This window comes from Oncorhynchus clarkii, chromosome 7 (assembly GCF_045791955.1).
Source record: "Oncorhynchus clarkii lewisi isolate Uvic-CL-2024 chromosome 7, UVic_Ocla_1.0, whole genome shotgun sequence".
Classification (NCBI taxonomy): Eukaryota; Metazoa; Chordata; class Actinopteri; order Salmoniformes; family Salmonidae; genus Oncorhynchus; species Oncorhynchus clarkii.
In genome coordinates, this window is record NC_092153.1 from 66,981,903 (window position 1) to 66,996,768 (window position 14,866).

Genomic DNA, 14,866 nt, shown 5'->3' on the forward strand with positions numbered 1-14,866 from the left:
ATGGATTGAGCGATAAAGGGAGGGAGAGATGATGGGAGAGATAGAGAGAGGGATGTATTGAGAGATAAAGGGAGGGAGAGATGATGGGAGAGATAGAGAGAGGGATGTATTGAGCGATAAAGGGAGGGAGAGATGAGAGGGATGGATTGAGAGATAGGTAGGGAGAGGGATGTATTGAGAGATAAAGGTAGGGAGAGATGATGGGAGAGATAGAGAGAGGGATGTATTGAGAGATAAAGGAAGGGAGAGATGATGGGAGATAGAGGATTGTATGTATGTATGTATGTATGTGTGTGTGCGTGCGTGTCTGCGCGTCTGCGTGTGTGTGTCTGTGTGTGTGTGTGTGTGTGTGTGTCTGCGTGTGTGTGTGTGTGTGTGTGTGTGTGTGTGTGTGTGTGTGTGTGTGTATACCTGTGTGCTGAGGGGCTGTCCATTGCGTAGCCAGCGTATGGAGGGTCTTGGTTTGCCTGCTGCAACACAAGTCCAGTGCAGCTCAGAGCTGATCTCTACCTCAGAGTCACTCATCACTTGCAGCCACTCTGGCTGTGCTAGAAAGGACCAGATAAATACAGGGACAATAAAGTGCAGGTCAACGCATGGTTTTGATGGTCATATTGTGTGTGTGTGTGTGTGTGTGGGGGGGGGTTGTGTCTCTACCCTACCTTGCACGGTGATGCGTCCTTGTTGTGTGTCGCGGCCCTCAGAGTTGTAGGCCTCACACTCATACACCCCCTCTTCATGGAAAGTCATCTCAGGCAGTGTGAGGATGGGTCCCTCTGCACTAGCCCCGGCCTTAGACGGCAACAGACCATCCACCTTCCTCCAACGCAGTTTTGGGACAGGACTGGGGAGGGAAGGAGTAGGAGAGGAGGATTAAGAGTGCAAGAGGGTTGGAGTTGGGGAGGAGGAGGGGGAGGGGGAGGAGAGAGGGGGAATTGTTGGAGAGAGGAGGAGAAGGAGGGAGAGGCAGGAAGGGACATATAGGGAGAGAGTGTGTGAAAACAAAATAAATACATCAAATCAGAGATATCCTAACATGGGACAAGAAAAGGGATCAGGGACTTACTTTCCGTAGGCGAAGCATTCCAGCTGGGTGGTGTGTCCTGTCAGGGCGTACGTCTCTGCCGGGAAACCCACTGTGATAGCAGGAGCTGACTTCCTGGCGTTGGCTGTGGTGAATAGAGAGGACATGTCAACAACAGAGAAAATGGCTGATGTGGTTCAAATCTTCCCTCTTACAGGAGAAACACACTTTATCCTTCCACTTTATTTCACTGTCCTGAAATTGTCAATTGAAATGTCAAAACATTTCAAAGCTGTACAATTACTGTGTAAGAGTAACAGAGTCTTGAATAGGCCTTCTTTCTCACTCTCAGCTACATGCACAAACACACACACAGTCCTGTACCATCTGGCAGCACGGTGAGCTGGTTAGCCTTGCTGAAGGTACTCTTGGTGCTAATGTCCATGTTGATGGTGGTGAAGCAGAAGTAACTTGCTGTATCGTTAGGCTCCGCCTTGGCCAGGTACAAGTTGCCCGTTACCTGGGAAACGAACCACCGACCCCCGTCAGGCTTCATGAAGCTAGGAAACTCGCTAACGAACCAGCGGTAGGAAAGAGCTAATGAGAGATGAGAGAGAGGAGAGGAGAGTGAGACTCGCATGTGTGTGAGTGCATGTGTGTGTGCATGTGTGTGTGCATGTGTGTGTGTGTGTGTGTGTGTGTGTGTGTGTGCACCTGGGTAGTGGGCGGGGGGCTGGCAGGCTAGGAAGGCACCTGCTCCCTCGTAAGCCGTCTGTGGGCTCCTCCCTTCCCCAGGGAAGTCATGGAGGTCTGGAAAAGGAGGACAGAAGAGTAAGAAGAATAAGAACAAGAATAACAAGAATAAGAAAAAATCAAATAAATCCCCTCAGTCAAGACAAAAATATACTTCTCACTGAGAAATGTATTATTTTCACTATGTAAACCAATCAATGGAATGAGATGAGATCCAAATAAGGTTTGATGAACAACAACTGGGATCCAGTAAATGTTGATGAATATGCATTGTCCCCATAAACACTGAGAGAATGGAAAATAATATCTGAATAAATAAATCAATGTACTCACAACCGAATTTGAGGTTGGCGGCCCGGCTGAGTATGGTGCCACAGCGGTTGATGGCCAGACACTGGTAGGAGCCTCCATCACGGCCAAACTGGGGACCACTGATCACCAGGTTACCGGCTACCAGTGTGTACCGGGGGTCACCTACAGGGACGTCTGTACCATTGACGCGCCAGCTACCGGACAGGGAGGGGATAGATGACAGACCTGTCCGATGCATACTCTGGCTGTACCCTTCTCTCTCGTATGTGACCAATTAATTTGATTTGATTTGTTTTCTGTCTGTATGTCTGTGTGAGTGCTTACCTGTACGTAGCAGCAGGACTGGCTCTAGCCTGGCAGTTGAGAGTGACTTTGCCCTCACTGAGTCCCTCTGGGTAGACCACACTGCTAGGCTGCTCTTCAAACACTGGTCCACTGTCATGACCCGTTATGCACACGTCCCCGCCTGTGAACACACACAGCCAATCAGAATCCCCCATCACCCAATGAGGGAGTTCTATTAACCTGAGACATGGTGCACCGGTCTATAGCCCGTGGAGTAAATGGGCAAAATAGATGAGGGAGGTGCACCCGTCTCAAATGGAATAGTAATCTGTGCTGTTAGGTCATGTAATCAACAAGGTAGGATGGTGCATCGTCCACAAACATATAACATCCCTTTTACATAAAATATATGTTCATATTTTCAAGCAAATTTTCATTGGGAAGGCAGATTAAGTGTTTTTTAAATCAAAAGCAATCACTTTTGCATGTGAAAATACAGAATTCTACTCATTACTCCACGTGCTTAATCTAGCCTAGGCTACGTCACTTTGTTTTGAGCCGACTTTGCCTTGGGCTTGGAATAGGGAACAGGGAGGCAGCCCAGGGAGGCAGCCCAGGGAGGCAGCCCAGGGAGGCAGCCCAGGGAGGCAGCCCAGAGAGGCAGCCCAGGGAGGTAGCCCAGGGAGGCAGCCCAGGGAGGCAGCCCAGGTAGGCAGCCCAGGTAGGCAGCCCAGGTAGGCAGCCCAGGGAGGCAGCCCAGTTACAAAATGAATGCAATCACTTTTCACCCAGTGCAAACTCCTCCCACCGAGGTAACCCGGGCCAGATAATCGAATCCCCTCAATGTCCTACTACCAGCCCCTTCCAACCAATCAGGAGTCAAAAACTGATTCCAGTGACTTTCCCTTTTCAAACAAGTAGTTTTGTATCACTTTAACATATTTTTGCTTAATTAAATGAAAATGTTTCATCACCAAAACATCCTGAATCCCATTCAGTTCACTAGAGGTAAATCAGAGGTTAATCTGTGCTTTTGGAAGCCAAGGTAAGAAACATTTGAATTGTCTACATTGATGATACATTTTTACAAACAGAATAATTTTCTTAAATGTAATCTAATCCAATTTTATCTGGTACTCTGGGAGAGTGTGGATATGGCCTGTTGTCCCCTATTCCCTCTTCCCCTGACAGAAACCCATACTTAGTTTTGCATGGCTCAGAGATGGTACCATAAAATATTAAAATCAAATCAAAATAAATCAAAAAGTATTTGTGGCGTACACAGATTAGCGAATGTTAAAGCAGGTGTAGTGAAATGGTCATGTTTCTAGCTCCAGCAGTGTTGTACATTTCTAACAGTACAATATGAATACACAAATAACCACCCCCCCAAAATAACATAAAAAATAACCAACTAAAATGAAGAAATATCAGATTTGGTTTGTGAAGTAAATGTGTACGCAAGTGTGTGTGTGTGAGAGTGTGTGTGTGTGTGTGTGTGTGTGTGTGTGTGTGTGTGTGTGTGTGTGTGTGTGTGTGTGTGTGTGTGTGTGTGTGTGTGTGTGTGTGTGTGTGTGTGTGTGTGCGTGCGTGCGTGCTTGTGTGTGTGTGTGTGTGTGTGTGTGTGTGTGTGAAGCAGAGAGTTGTGCAGGCAAACAGAGTACAGGATCCATCTGCACTAGAGGTGGGAGTGAGTCTGGAGGGGCTACAGGCTGTCAGGGATAATACTGTTGCTACAGTGAAGAGGAGAGAGAGGGAGAGGAGGAGATGGGTAGAGGGAGAAGAGGAGGGCCTGAGAGGGGGAGAGGAAGGAGGAGACATAGCTTAAAAAGAGGGGAAGATAGTGTTGGGGTGGAGATGGAGGGGAGAAGATAAACAAGTGTTGGGGTGGAGAGAGTGAAGAGAGGTGTGGGTAGAGGTGGAGGGGAGGAGAGTAAAGGGTGTAGAGGTGGAGAGAGGGAGGAGAGGCACGGGTAGAGGTGGAGGGGAGGAGAGTAAAGGGTGTAGGGGTGGAGAGAGGGAGGAGAGGCGCGGGTAGAGGTGGAGAGAGGGAGGAGAGTAAAGGGTGTAGGGGTGGAGAGAGGGAGGAGAGGCACGGGTAGAGGTGGAGAGAGGGAGGAGAGGCACGGGTAGAGGTGGAGGGGAGGAGAGTAAAGGGTGTAGGGGTTGAGAGAGGGAGGAGAGGTGTGGGTAGAGGTGGAGAGAGGGAGGGAGGAGAGTAAAGGGTGTAGGGGTGAAGAGAGGGAGGAGAGGTGTGGGTAGAGGTGGAGAGAGGGAGGAGAGGCACGGGTAGAGGTGGAGGGGAGGAGAGTAAAGGGTGTAGGGGTGGAGAGAGGGAGGAGAGGTGTGGGTAGAGGTGGAGAGAGGGAGGAGAGTAAAGGGTGTAGGGGTGGAGAGAGGGAGGAGAGGTGTGGGTTGAGGTGGAGGGGAGGAGAGTAAAAGGTGTAGGGGTGGAGAGAGGGAGGAAAGGTGTGGGTAGAGGTGGAGAGAGGGAGGAGAGGCACGGGTAGAGGTGGAGGGGAGGAGAGTAAAGGGTGTAGGGGTGGAGAGAGGGAGGAGAGTAAAGGGTGTAGGGGTGAAGAGAGGGAGGAAAGGTGTGGGTAGAGGTGGAGAGAGGGAGGAGAGGCACGGGTAGAGGTGGAGGGGAGGAGAGTAAAGGGTGTAGGGGTGGAGAGAGGGAGGAGAGGTGTGGGTAGAGGTGGAGGGGAGGAGAGTAAAGGGTGTAGGGGTGGAGAGAGAGAGGAGATACGCGGGTAGAGGTGGAGGGGAGGAGAGTAAAGGGTGTAGGGGTGGAGAGAGGGAGGAGAGGCACGGGTAGAGGTGGAGGGGAGGAGAGTAAAGGGTGTAGGGGTGGAGAGAGGGAGGAGAGGCGCGGGTAGAGGTGGAGAGAGGGAGGAGAGTACAGGGTGTAGGGGTGGAGAGAGGGAGGAGAGGCACGGGTAGAGGTGGAGAGAGGGAGGAGAGGCACGGGTAGAGGTGGAGGGGAGGAGAGTAAAGGGTGTAGGGGTGGAGAGAGGGAGGAGAGGTGTGGGTAGAGGTGGAGAGAGGGAGGGAGGAGAGTAAAGGGTGTAGGGGTGAAGAGAGGGAGGAGAGGTGTGGGTAGAGGTGGAGAGAGGGAGGAGAGGCACGGGTAGAGGTGGAGGGGAGGAGAGTAAAGGGTGTAGGGGTGGAGAGAGGGAGGAGAGGTGTGGGTAGAGGTGGAGAGAGGGAGGAGAGTAAAGGGTGTAGGGGTGGAGAGAGGGAGGAGAGGTGTGGGTTGAGGTGGAGGGGAGGAGAGTAAAAGGTGTAGGGGTGGAGAGAGGGGGGAGAGGCACGGTTAGAGGTGGAGGGGAGGAGAGTAAAGGGTGTAGGGGTGGAGAGAGGGAGGAGAGTAAAGGGTAGAGGTGGAGAGAGGGAGGAGAGTAAAGGGTGTAGGGGTGGAGAGAGGGAGGAGAGGTGTGGGTTGAGGTGGAGGGGAGGAGAGTAAAAGGTGTAGGGGTGGAGAGAGGGGGGAGAGGCACGGTTTGAGGTGGAGGGGAGGAGAGTAAAGGGTGTAGGGGTGGAGAGAGGGAGGAGAGTAAAGGGTGTAGGGGTGGAGAGAGGGAGGAGAGTAAAGGGTGTAGGGGTGGAGAGAGGGAGGAGAGGCACGGGTAGAGGTGGAGGGGAGGAGAGTAAAGGGTGTAGGGGTGGAGAGAGGGAGGAGAGGCGCGGGTAGAGGTGGAGGGGAGGAGAGTAAAGGGTGTAGGGGTGGAGAGAGGGAGGAGAGTAAAGGGTGTAGGGGTGGAGAGAGGGAGGAGAGGTGTGGGTAGAGGTGGAGGGGAGGAGAGTAAAGGGTGTAGGGGTGGAGAGAGGGAGGAGAGGTGTGGGTAGAGGTGGAGGGGAGGAGAGTAAAGGGTGTAGGGGTGGAGAGAGGGAGGAGAGGTGGGGGTAGAGGTGGAGGGGAGGAGAGTAAAGGGTGTAGGGGTGGAGAGAGGGAGGAGATACGCGGGTAGAGGTGGAGGGGAGGAGAGTAAAGGGTGTAGGGGTGGAGAGAGGGAGGAGAGGCACGGGTAGAGGTGGAGGGGAGGAGAGTAAAGGGTGTAGGGTGGAGAGAGGGAGGAGAGGCGCGGGTAGAGGTGGAGAGAGGGAGGAGAGTAAAGGGTATAGGGGTGGAGAGAGGGAGGAGAGGCGCGGGTAGAGGTGGAGAGAGGGAGGAGAGGCACGGGTAGAGGTGGAGGGGAGGAGAGTAAAGGGTGTAGGGGTGGAGAGAGGGAGGAGAGGTGTGGGTAGAGGTGGAGAGAGGGAGGAGAGTAAAGGGTGTAGGGGTGGAGAGAGGGAGGAGAGGCGCGGGTAGCGGTGGAGGGGAGGAGAGTAAAGGGTGTAGGGGTGGAGAGAGGGAGGAGAGGCACGGGTAGAGGTGGAGGGGAGGAGAGTAAAGTGTGTAGGGGTGGAGAGAGGGAGGAGAGGCGCGGGCAGCGGTGGAGGGGAGGAGAGTAAAGGGTGTAGGGGTGGAGAGAGGGAGGAGAGGTGTGGGTAGAGGTGGAGGGGAGGAGAGTAAAGGGTGTAGGGGTGGAGAGAGGGAGGAGAGTAAAGGGTGTAGGGGTGGAGAGAGGGAGGAGAGTAAAGGGTGTAGGGGTGGAGAGAGGGAGGAGAGGCACGGGTAGAGGTGGAGGGGAGGGGAGTAAAGGGTGTAGGGGTGGAGAGAGGGAGGAGAGGCACAGGTAGCGGTGGAGTGGAGGAGAGTAAAGGGTGTAGGGGTGGAGAGAGGGAGGAGAGGCGCAGGTAGCGGTGGAGGGGAGGAGAGTAAAGGGTGTAGGGGTGGAGAGAGGGAGGAGAGGCGTGGGTAGCGGTGGAGGGGAGGAGAGTAAAGGGTGTAGGGGTGGAGAGAGGGAGGAGAGGCGCGGGTAGAGGTGGAGGTGAAGAGAAAGCGATAAATGAGGAGAGTAGAAGGTGCAGGTGAAACAGCAGGCTGGAGCAGACAGCTATTCTCAGGGTACACAGAGAATCAGGGTACACAGAGAATCCATGTTAGTGTGTATGTATGTATGTGTATGTATGTGTATGTGTATGTGTATGTGTATGTGTGTGCATGTCTATCGTGTCTATCTTTTTCAGCCATCTATTTCCTGTGTTTGGGGGCTGCGAAATCCACTGGTCACTTACTGTAAATCTGGCTGGATTGATTGCTTTCATTTTACACCTGCAACCCTTTCATACTCTTGCTTGTGCCTGTCATTTTTTCCCGCTAACGTTACGACCAGGGAAATGTTTGTAATGACCTGTCAAACACATCCCGGTAATGGCTGGAATGGGCTCAATGGGATACCTTCACTTTCTGTGGAATCAATAAGAAAGCTTTGCCTGGGATTTAACACACCATCTCCACATCACAAGAAAGAGAAGAAACAAAACTTTATTTTGATGGGTGTTCATTTTTGTGGAATTTTTTAAAAAGTTATAATTTAATACAGTTCAAATTTTACAAAATAGAATAGTTGAAATGAAAGCAACTTCCGAAAATGAAAACTCGGATTAGTGATATTAGTGATATTATGCCTAATCTCACAAACAATGTAAAGTATGTTGAGATAGGTGTAATCTAAGCATGTTGATTTTTAATCCCAGGGTATCCTGCTATTGACACACTTGTTGAATTACGCAAGAGAACATCACAACAAACGTAATTAATGAAGCAGTCTAGACAGCACAGTTGAGTGCAGGTAGGCCAAGACAGCAATACAGGCTGTTGGGAGGAGCTATAGGAGGACGGCTCATTGTAATAGATCGAATGGAATAAATTGAACGGTATCAAACACATTAAACATTGGGAAACCAAATGCTTGACTCTGTTCCATTCCAGCCATTACAATGAGCCTGTCCTCCTATAGCTCCTCCTACTAGCCTCCACTGCTAGACAGAGCAAGTGTTTGGTGGTTGCAGCCTTTTTCCTCTCCTTTATGTTATTTTATTAATATATGCAAATACACCAAGTGTATTTATGCAAATTAGAAGCATATAAAATAAATAAAAAATACCTGATACAATAAGACCATGTATATATGAGTGCATCTAAGATTTAAAAAAAATAAATGGACAATACATTGAATACCTGAATTCCCACCAAAATCACTGAACATTCATTATTTGTCCGTACCAGTAACATGTTTCTTGTGCTATATTTAAGTCAATAGCTGATGGATGTTGTGTGTGTACAGTGCCTTGCGAAAGTATTCGGCCCCCTTGAACTTTGCGACCTTTTGCCACATTTCAGGCTTCAAACATAAAGATATAAAACTGTATTTTTTTGTGAAGAATCAACAACAAGTGGGACACAATCATGAAGTGGAACGACATTTATTGGATTTTTCAAACTTTTTTAACAAATCAAAAACTGAAAAATTGGGCATGCAAAATTATTCAGCCCCCTTAAGTTAATACTTTGTAGTGCCACCTTTTGCTGCGATTACAGCTGTAAGTCGCTTGGGGTATGTCTCTATCAGTTTTGCACATCGAGAGACTGACATTTTTTCCCATTCCTCCTTGCAAAACAGCTCGAGCTCAGTGAGGTTGGATGTTTTCAGTTCTTTCCACAGATTCTCGATTGGATTCAGGTCTGGACTTTGACTTGGCCATTCTAACACCTGGATATGTTTATTATTGAACCATTCCATTGTAGATTTTGCTTTATGTTTTGGATCATTGTCTTGTTGGAAGACAAATCTCCGTCCCAGTCTCAGGTCTTTTGCAGACTCCATCAGGTTTTCTTCCAGAATGGTCCTGTATTTGGCTCCATCCATCTTCCCATCAATTTTAACCATCTTCCCTGTCCCTGCTGAAGAAAAGCAGGCCCAAACCATGATGCTGCCACCACCATGTTTGACAGTGGGGATGGTGTGTTCAGGGTGATGAGCTGTGTTGCTTTTACGCCAAACATAACGTTTTGCATTGTTGCCAAAAAGTTCAATTTTGGTTTCATCTGACCAGAGCACCTTATTCCACATGTTTGGTGTGTCTCCCAGGTGGCTTGTGGCAAACTTTAAACAACACTTTTTATGGATATCTTTAAGAAATGGCTTTCTTCTTGCCACTGATTGTTGTCTTATGGACAGTCTCCCACCTCAGCTGTAGATCTCTGCAGTTCATCCAGAGTGATCATGGGCCTCTTGGCAGCATCTCTGATCAGTCTTCTCCTTGTATGAGCTGAAAGTTTAGAGGGACGGCCAGGTCTTGGTAGATTTGCAGTGGTCTGATACTCCTTCCATTTCAATATTATCGCTTGCACAGTGCTCCTTGGGATGTTTAAAGCTTGGGAAATCTTTTTGTATCCAAATCCGGCTTTAAACTTCTTCACAACAGTATCTCGGACCTGACTGGTGTGTTCCTTGTTCTTCATGATGCTCTCTGCGCTTTTAACGGACCTCTGAGACTATCACAGTGCAGGTGCATTTATACGGAGACTTGATTACACACAGGTGGATTGTATTTATCATCATTAGTCATTTAGGTCAACATTGGATCATTCAGAGATCTTCACTGAACTTCTGGAGAGAGTTTGCTGCACTGAAAGTAAAGGGGCTGAATAATTTTGCACGCCCAACTTTTCAGTTTTTGATTTGTTAAAAAAGTTTGAAATATCCAATAAATGTCGTTCCACTTCATGATTGTGTCCCACTTGTTGTTGATTCTTCACAAAAAATACAGTTTTATATCTTTATGTTTGAAGCCTGAAATGTGGCAAAAGGTCGCAAAGTTCAAGGGGGCCGAATACTTTCGCAAGGCACTGTATGTGTATGTGTATATTTGTATGTGTGTGTGTGTCAGAGCAAGTCACAGGCAAGTCTCAAGTCACAAGGTTCGAGTCTCAAGCCGAGTCCCAAGTAGAATGGGTCGAGTCGAGTTAAATCCAAGTCATTCTAAGAGCAAGTTAACTTTTTTCAAGTCGTCTCAGGTCAAGAAAAAAAAATCTATGCAGGCAATGACTTCAACTACATACCTTTGTCTATTTATTGAGGCTAGCAGACAGCCCTTTTCCTTATTTTCTATACAGCACATTTTGATTATGTAATAATACATTTTTACAACAAATTCCAAATGTACGCTTCATAAGTAAATGATCAATTTCAAGGCGTGTACCTTTTTCGTCTGAAGCACAGATTAGATGTTTTAGAAACAAATCATTTGGTGCAATGCCTTAGGCCTATGTTAGTGACCAGTATGAATAAGCAAAGATATGCATATAAAATATGGTAGGCTTTATGTAGCCTATTAAAATATGGTAGGCTATATGTAGCCTATTAAAATATGGTAGGCTTTATGTAGCCTATTAAAATATGGGCTATATGTAGCCTATTAAAATATGGTAGGCTATATGTAGCCTATTAAAATATGGTAGGCTATATGTAGCCTATTAAAATATGGTAGGCTATATGTAGCCTATTAAAATATGGTAGGCTTTATGTACTCTATTAAAATATGGTAGGCTTTATGTACTCTATTAAAATATGGTAGGCTATATGTACTCTATTAAAATATGGTAGGCTATATGTAGCCTCTTAAAATATGGAAGGCTATATGTAGCCTATTAAAATATGGTAGGCTTTATGTAGCCTATTAAAATATGGTAGGCTATATGTAGCCTATTAAAATATGGTAGGCTATATGTAGCCTATTAAAATATGGTAGGCTTTATGTAGCCTATTAAAATATGGTAGGCTTTATGTACTCTATTAAAATATGGTAGGCTATATGTAGCCTATTAAAATATGGTAGGCTTTATGTACTCTATTAAAATATGGTAGGCTTTATGTAGCCTATTAAAATATGGTAGGCTATATGTAGCCTATTAAAATATGGTAGGCTTTATGTAGCCTATTAAAATATGGTAGGCTATATGTAGCCTATTAAAATATGGTAGGCTATATGTAGCCTATTAAAATATGGTAGGCTTTATGTAGCCTATTAAAATATGGTAGGCTTTATGTACTCTATTAAAATATGGTAGTCTATATGTAGCCTATTAAAATATGGTAGGCTATATGTAGCCTATTAAAATATGGAAGGCTATATGTACTCTATTAAAATATGGTAGGCTATATGTAGCCTATTAAAATATGCATGAATTCGTTTTTATTTTTCCCATTCAGTTTCACTCTCATAACCCTCCAAAACCTTCTCACTATGTTAGCTCTCCTGACCTGTGTTGATTTACAGTGTGCTGGTCTATTCAGAGGGCTGAGTGTGTGTTTCACTAGCCAATTTGTTTTTTGCAACTGCCACACTGTCTCTATACTGTCTCTGGCTGCGTGGACAGTAATCCACGGGGAATCTGTGAAACAAAATGAGTGACAAAACCTTGCCAGATCATTTCAAGTCATCAGTCTTAAGTCAAAGTCGAGTCCCAAGTCTTGAGGATCCAAGTCCAAGTCAAGTCTCAAGTTGTTTGATTTTCTATCAAGTCGAGTCTCAAGAAATCAAATTTGTGACTCCACACCGCTGGTGTGTATACAGTATGTGTGTGTGTATGTGTGTGTGTGTATGCATGCGTGTGTGTGTGTGTATGAGTGTGTGTGTGTGTGTGATTCACTTCATCAACAGACCAATGGAGCATTGACGGAGCTAGTAATTACAATTTCATGGACTGTGTGCTGTCCACAGGGATCGACTATGCGTGACTGCACGCTTGGCTACAGTGGAAAAGCTTTTTTAATTTCAACAAAGGAACGCTACAACACATCTTCATTTATCATTCATGAGATCCCTAAATTATTTCAACTCTGTCGTCAAAAGAAAAAAAAGAAGAAAAAGACATCTCAAGAAAATCGAATCCCTTCCGCCTGCTGGTAAAAAGAAACAGCATACAATTTTAATCTGGCCTGAAGCCCCCAAGATCTGCAGACCCCCTACTTTTGGATCTCCAGACACACACTCTCACACCCAACCATCAGTCTGATAGCACACATGGACATGTTGAGTGTGTGTCTGGTGTGAGAGGCAGTGGCTGGCTAGGGAAGCACCATAACAGAAATAGGTTGCATTGCAGGGGAGAGGTGAATGAATGGGAGGGGAGAGGTGAATGAAGGGGAGGGGAGAGGTGAAGGAATGGGAGGGGAGAGGTGAATGAAGGGGAGGGTAGAGGTGAAGGAATGGGATTGGAGAGGTGAAAGAATGGGAGGGGAGAGGTGAAGGAATGGGAGGGGAGAGGTGAATGAAGGAGAGGGGCGAGGTGAAGGAATGGGAGGGGACAGGTGAATGAAGGGGAGGGGAGAGGTGATTGAAGGGGAGGGGAGAGGTGAAGGAAGGGGAGGGGAGAGGTTAATGAAGGGGAGGGGAGAGGTGAATGAAGGGGAGGGGAGAGGTGAAGGAATGGGAGGGGAGAGGTGAATGAAGGGGAGGGTAGAGGTGAAGGAATGGGAGGGGAGAGGTGAAGGAATGGGAGGGGAGAGGTGAATGAAGGGGAGGGGAGAGGTGAAGGAATGGGAGGGGACAGGTGAATGAAGGGGAGGGGAGAGGTGATTGAAGGGGAGGGGAGAGGTGAAGGAAGGGGAGGGAAGAGGTGAAGGAAGAGGAGGGGAGGGGAGAGGTGAATGAAGGGGAGGGGAGAGGTGAAGGAATGGGAGGGGAGAGCTGAATGAAGGGGAGGGGAGAGGTGATTGAAGGGGAGGGGAGAGGTGAAGGAAGGGGAGGGGAGAGGTGAAGGAAGAGGAGGGGAGAGGTGAATGAAGGGGAGGGGAGAGGTGAAGGAGGGGGAGGGGAGAGGTGAGGGAAGGGGAGGAGAGAGGTGAAGGAAGGGGAGGGGAGAGGTGAAGGAAGGGGAGGGGAGAGGTGAAGGAGGGGGAGGGGAGAGGTGAAGGAAGGGGAGGAGAGAGGTGAAGGAAGGGGAGGGGAGAGGTGAAGGAAGGGGAGGGGAGAGGTTAAGGAAGGGGAGGGGAGAGGTGAATGAAGAGGAGGGGAGAGAGGAATGAAGAGGAGGGGAGAGATGAAGGAAGATAAGGGGAGAGGTGAATGAAGAGGAGGGGAGAGGTGAAGGAAGAGGAGGGGAGAAGTGAAGGAAGGGGAGGGGAGAGGTGAATGAGGGGGAGGGGAGAGGTGAATGAAGGGGAGGGGAGAGGTAAAGGAAGGGGAGGGGAGAGGTGAAGGAAAGGGAGGGGAGAGGTGAATGAAGAGGAGGGGAGAGGTAAAGGAAGGGGAGGGGAGAGGTGAAGGAAAGGGAGGGGAGAGGTAAAGGAAGGGGAGGGGAGAGGTGAATGAGGGGGAGGGGAGAGGTGAATGAAGGGGAGGGGAGAGGTAAAGGAAGGGGAGGGGAGAGGTGAAGGAAAGGGAGGGGAGAGGGTGATTTTAATAAGGAAGACTGACATAATGGATGTGTTCATTTTGATGGGGAACGAGCCTGGAACTGAAGTCCATCTTAATGTACTAGTCAATTCAGGCATTGAATACCACTCCTACGGAAAATGTCATTTTATTCAATTCACAGGCCAGGACTGACAGGAGACACATTCATTGGTAGTATTGAACGTTTCTGGCTGATGGAGTGGGCGTGAGAGGAGAACTGACAGTGAAAGGGATGCGAGGAGGAAAGGTTCTTAATGATGGAGTGGGCGTGAGAGGAGAACTGACACTGAAGGGGATGTGAGGAGGAAAGGTTCTGACTGATGGAGTGGGTGTGAGAGGAGAACTGACAGTGAAGGGGATGTGAGGAGGAAAGGTTCTGACTGATGGAGTGGGCGTGAGAGGAGAACTGACAGTGAAGGGGATGTGAGGAGGAAAGGTTCTGACTGACGGAGTGGGCGTGAGAGGAGAACTGACAGTGAAAGGGATGTGAGGAGGAAAGGTTCTGACATTGGAACACAGGAGAAAGAGAATAGATGAGAATGCTGGAGGAGAGGAGAGGACAGGACAGGACAGGACAGGACAGGAGATGAGGGGAGAGGAGAGGAGAGGAGAGGAGAGGAGAGGAGAGGAGAGGAGAGGAGAGGAGAGGAGAGGAGAGGACCAGACATAGAGGAGAGGAGCAGACATGAGAGAAGATGAGAGAACATGAGAGAAGAAGAGAGAACATGAGAGAAGAGGAGAGGACAGGTGTGGAGAGGAGAGGAGTGGAGAGGACAGGTAATAGAATATAGAAGGAAAAAGTGAGAAACCTTACCGACAGCGTAGCTCAGAGCTAAGGAGCTGAGGCTCAACAGAAACAGCAAAAGCCCCATTCTCACACTCTGATCAGAACTGGACCAAACAGGATCAGAACCAGATCTGCACCACACCAGGAGGAAATTAGAAGTGGCTTATCAGTGCCTGTGGAGAACAAAAAATACAGATTTACTCCTGGTTAAACTACACGGCTAGTACTCTTACACGTGGCCTATAAGCATAACTTATCTATTCTTCTGAACATCCTAACAGTACAATGTCTCTGGACTGAAGCATTGTGGAACAACAGTAGAGCTGGGGTGTGTCCCAAATGGCACCTTATTCCCTACTACATCATTTTTTGGGGAACAGAGCCTTATGGGCCTTGATCAAAGGTAGTGCATTATT

At 48.2% G+C, this 14,866-nt stretch overlaps 1 protein-coding gene across 1 annotated transcript in view; it reads right to left on the reverse strand.

The window, feature by feature from the left end:
- LOC139413708 (contactin-2-like) overlaps positions 1 to 14,866 on the reverse strand; it is a 70,137-nt gene that overhangs the window by 15,569 nt on the left and 39,702 nt on the right. Inside the window, exons 2-9 of the mRNA XM_071161390.1 lie at positions 14,478 to 14,623; positions 2,414 to 2,555; positions 2,111 to 2,283; positions 1,739 to 1,834; positions 1,409 to 1,621; positions 1,067 to 1,169; positions 663 to 844; positions 412 to 548 (exon numbers count right to left, since the gene is read on the reverse strand). Coding sequence (XP_071017491.1) covers positions 412 to 548; positions 663 to 844; positions 1,067 to 1,169; positions 1,409 to 1,621; positions 1,739 to 1,834; positions 2,111 to 2,283; positions 2,414 to 2,555; positions 14,478 to 14,535 — 1,104 coding nt within the window. The 5' untranslated portion in view covers positions 14,536 to 14,623. The remainder of the gene's footprint in view (positions 1 to 411; positions 549 to 662; positions 845 to 1,066; positions 1,170 to 1,408; positions 1,622 to 1,738; positions 1,835 to 2,110; positions 2,284 to 2,413; positions 2,556 to 14,477; positions 14,624 to 14,866) is intronic.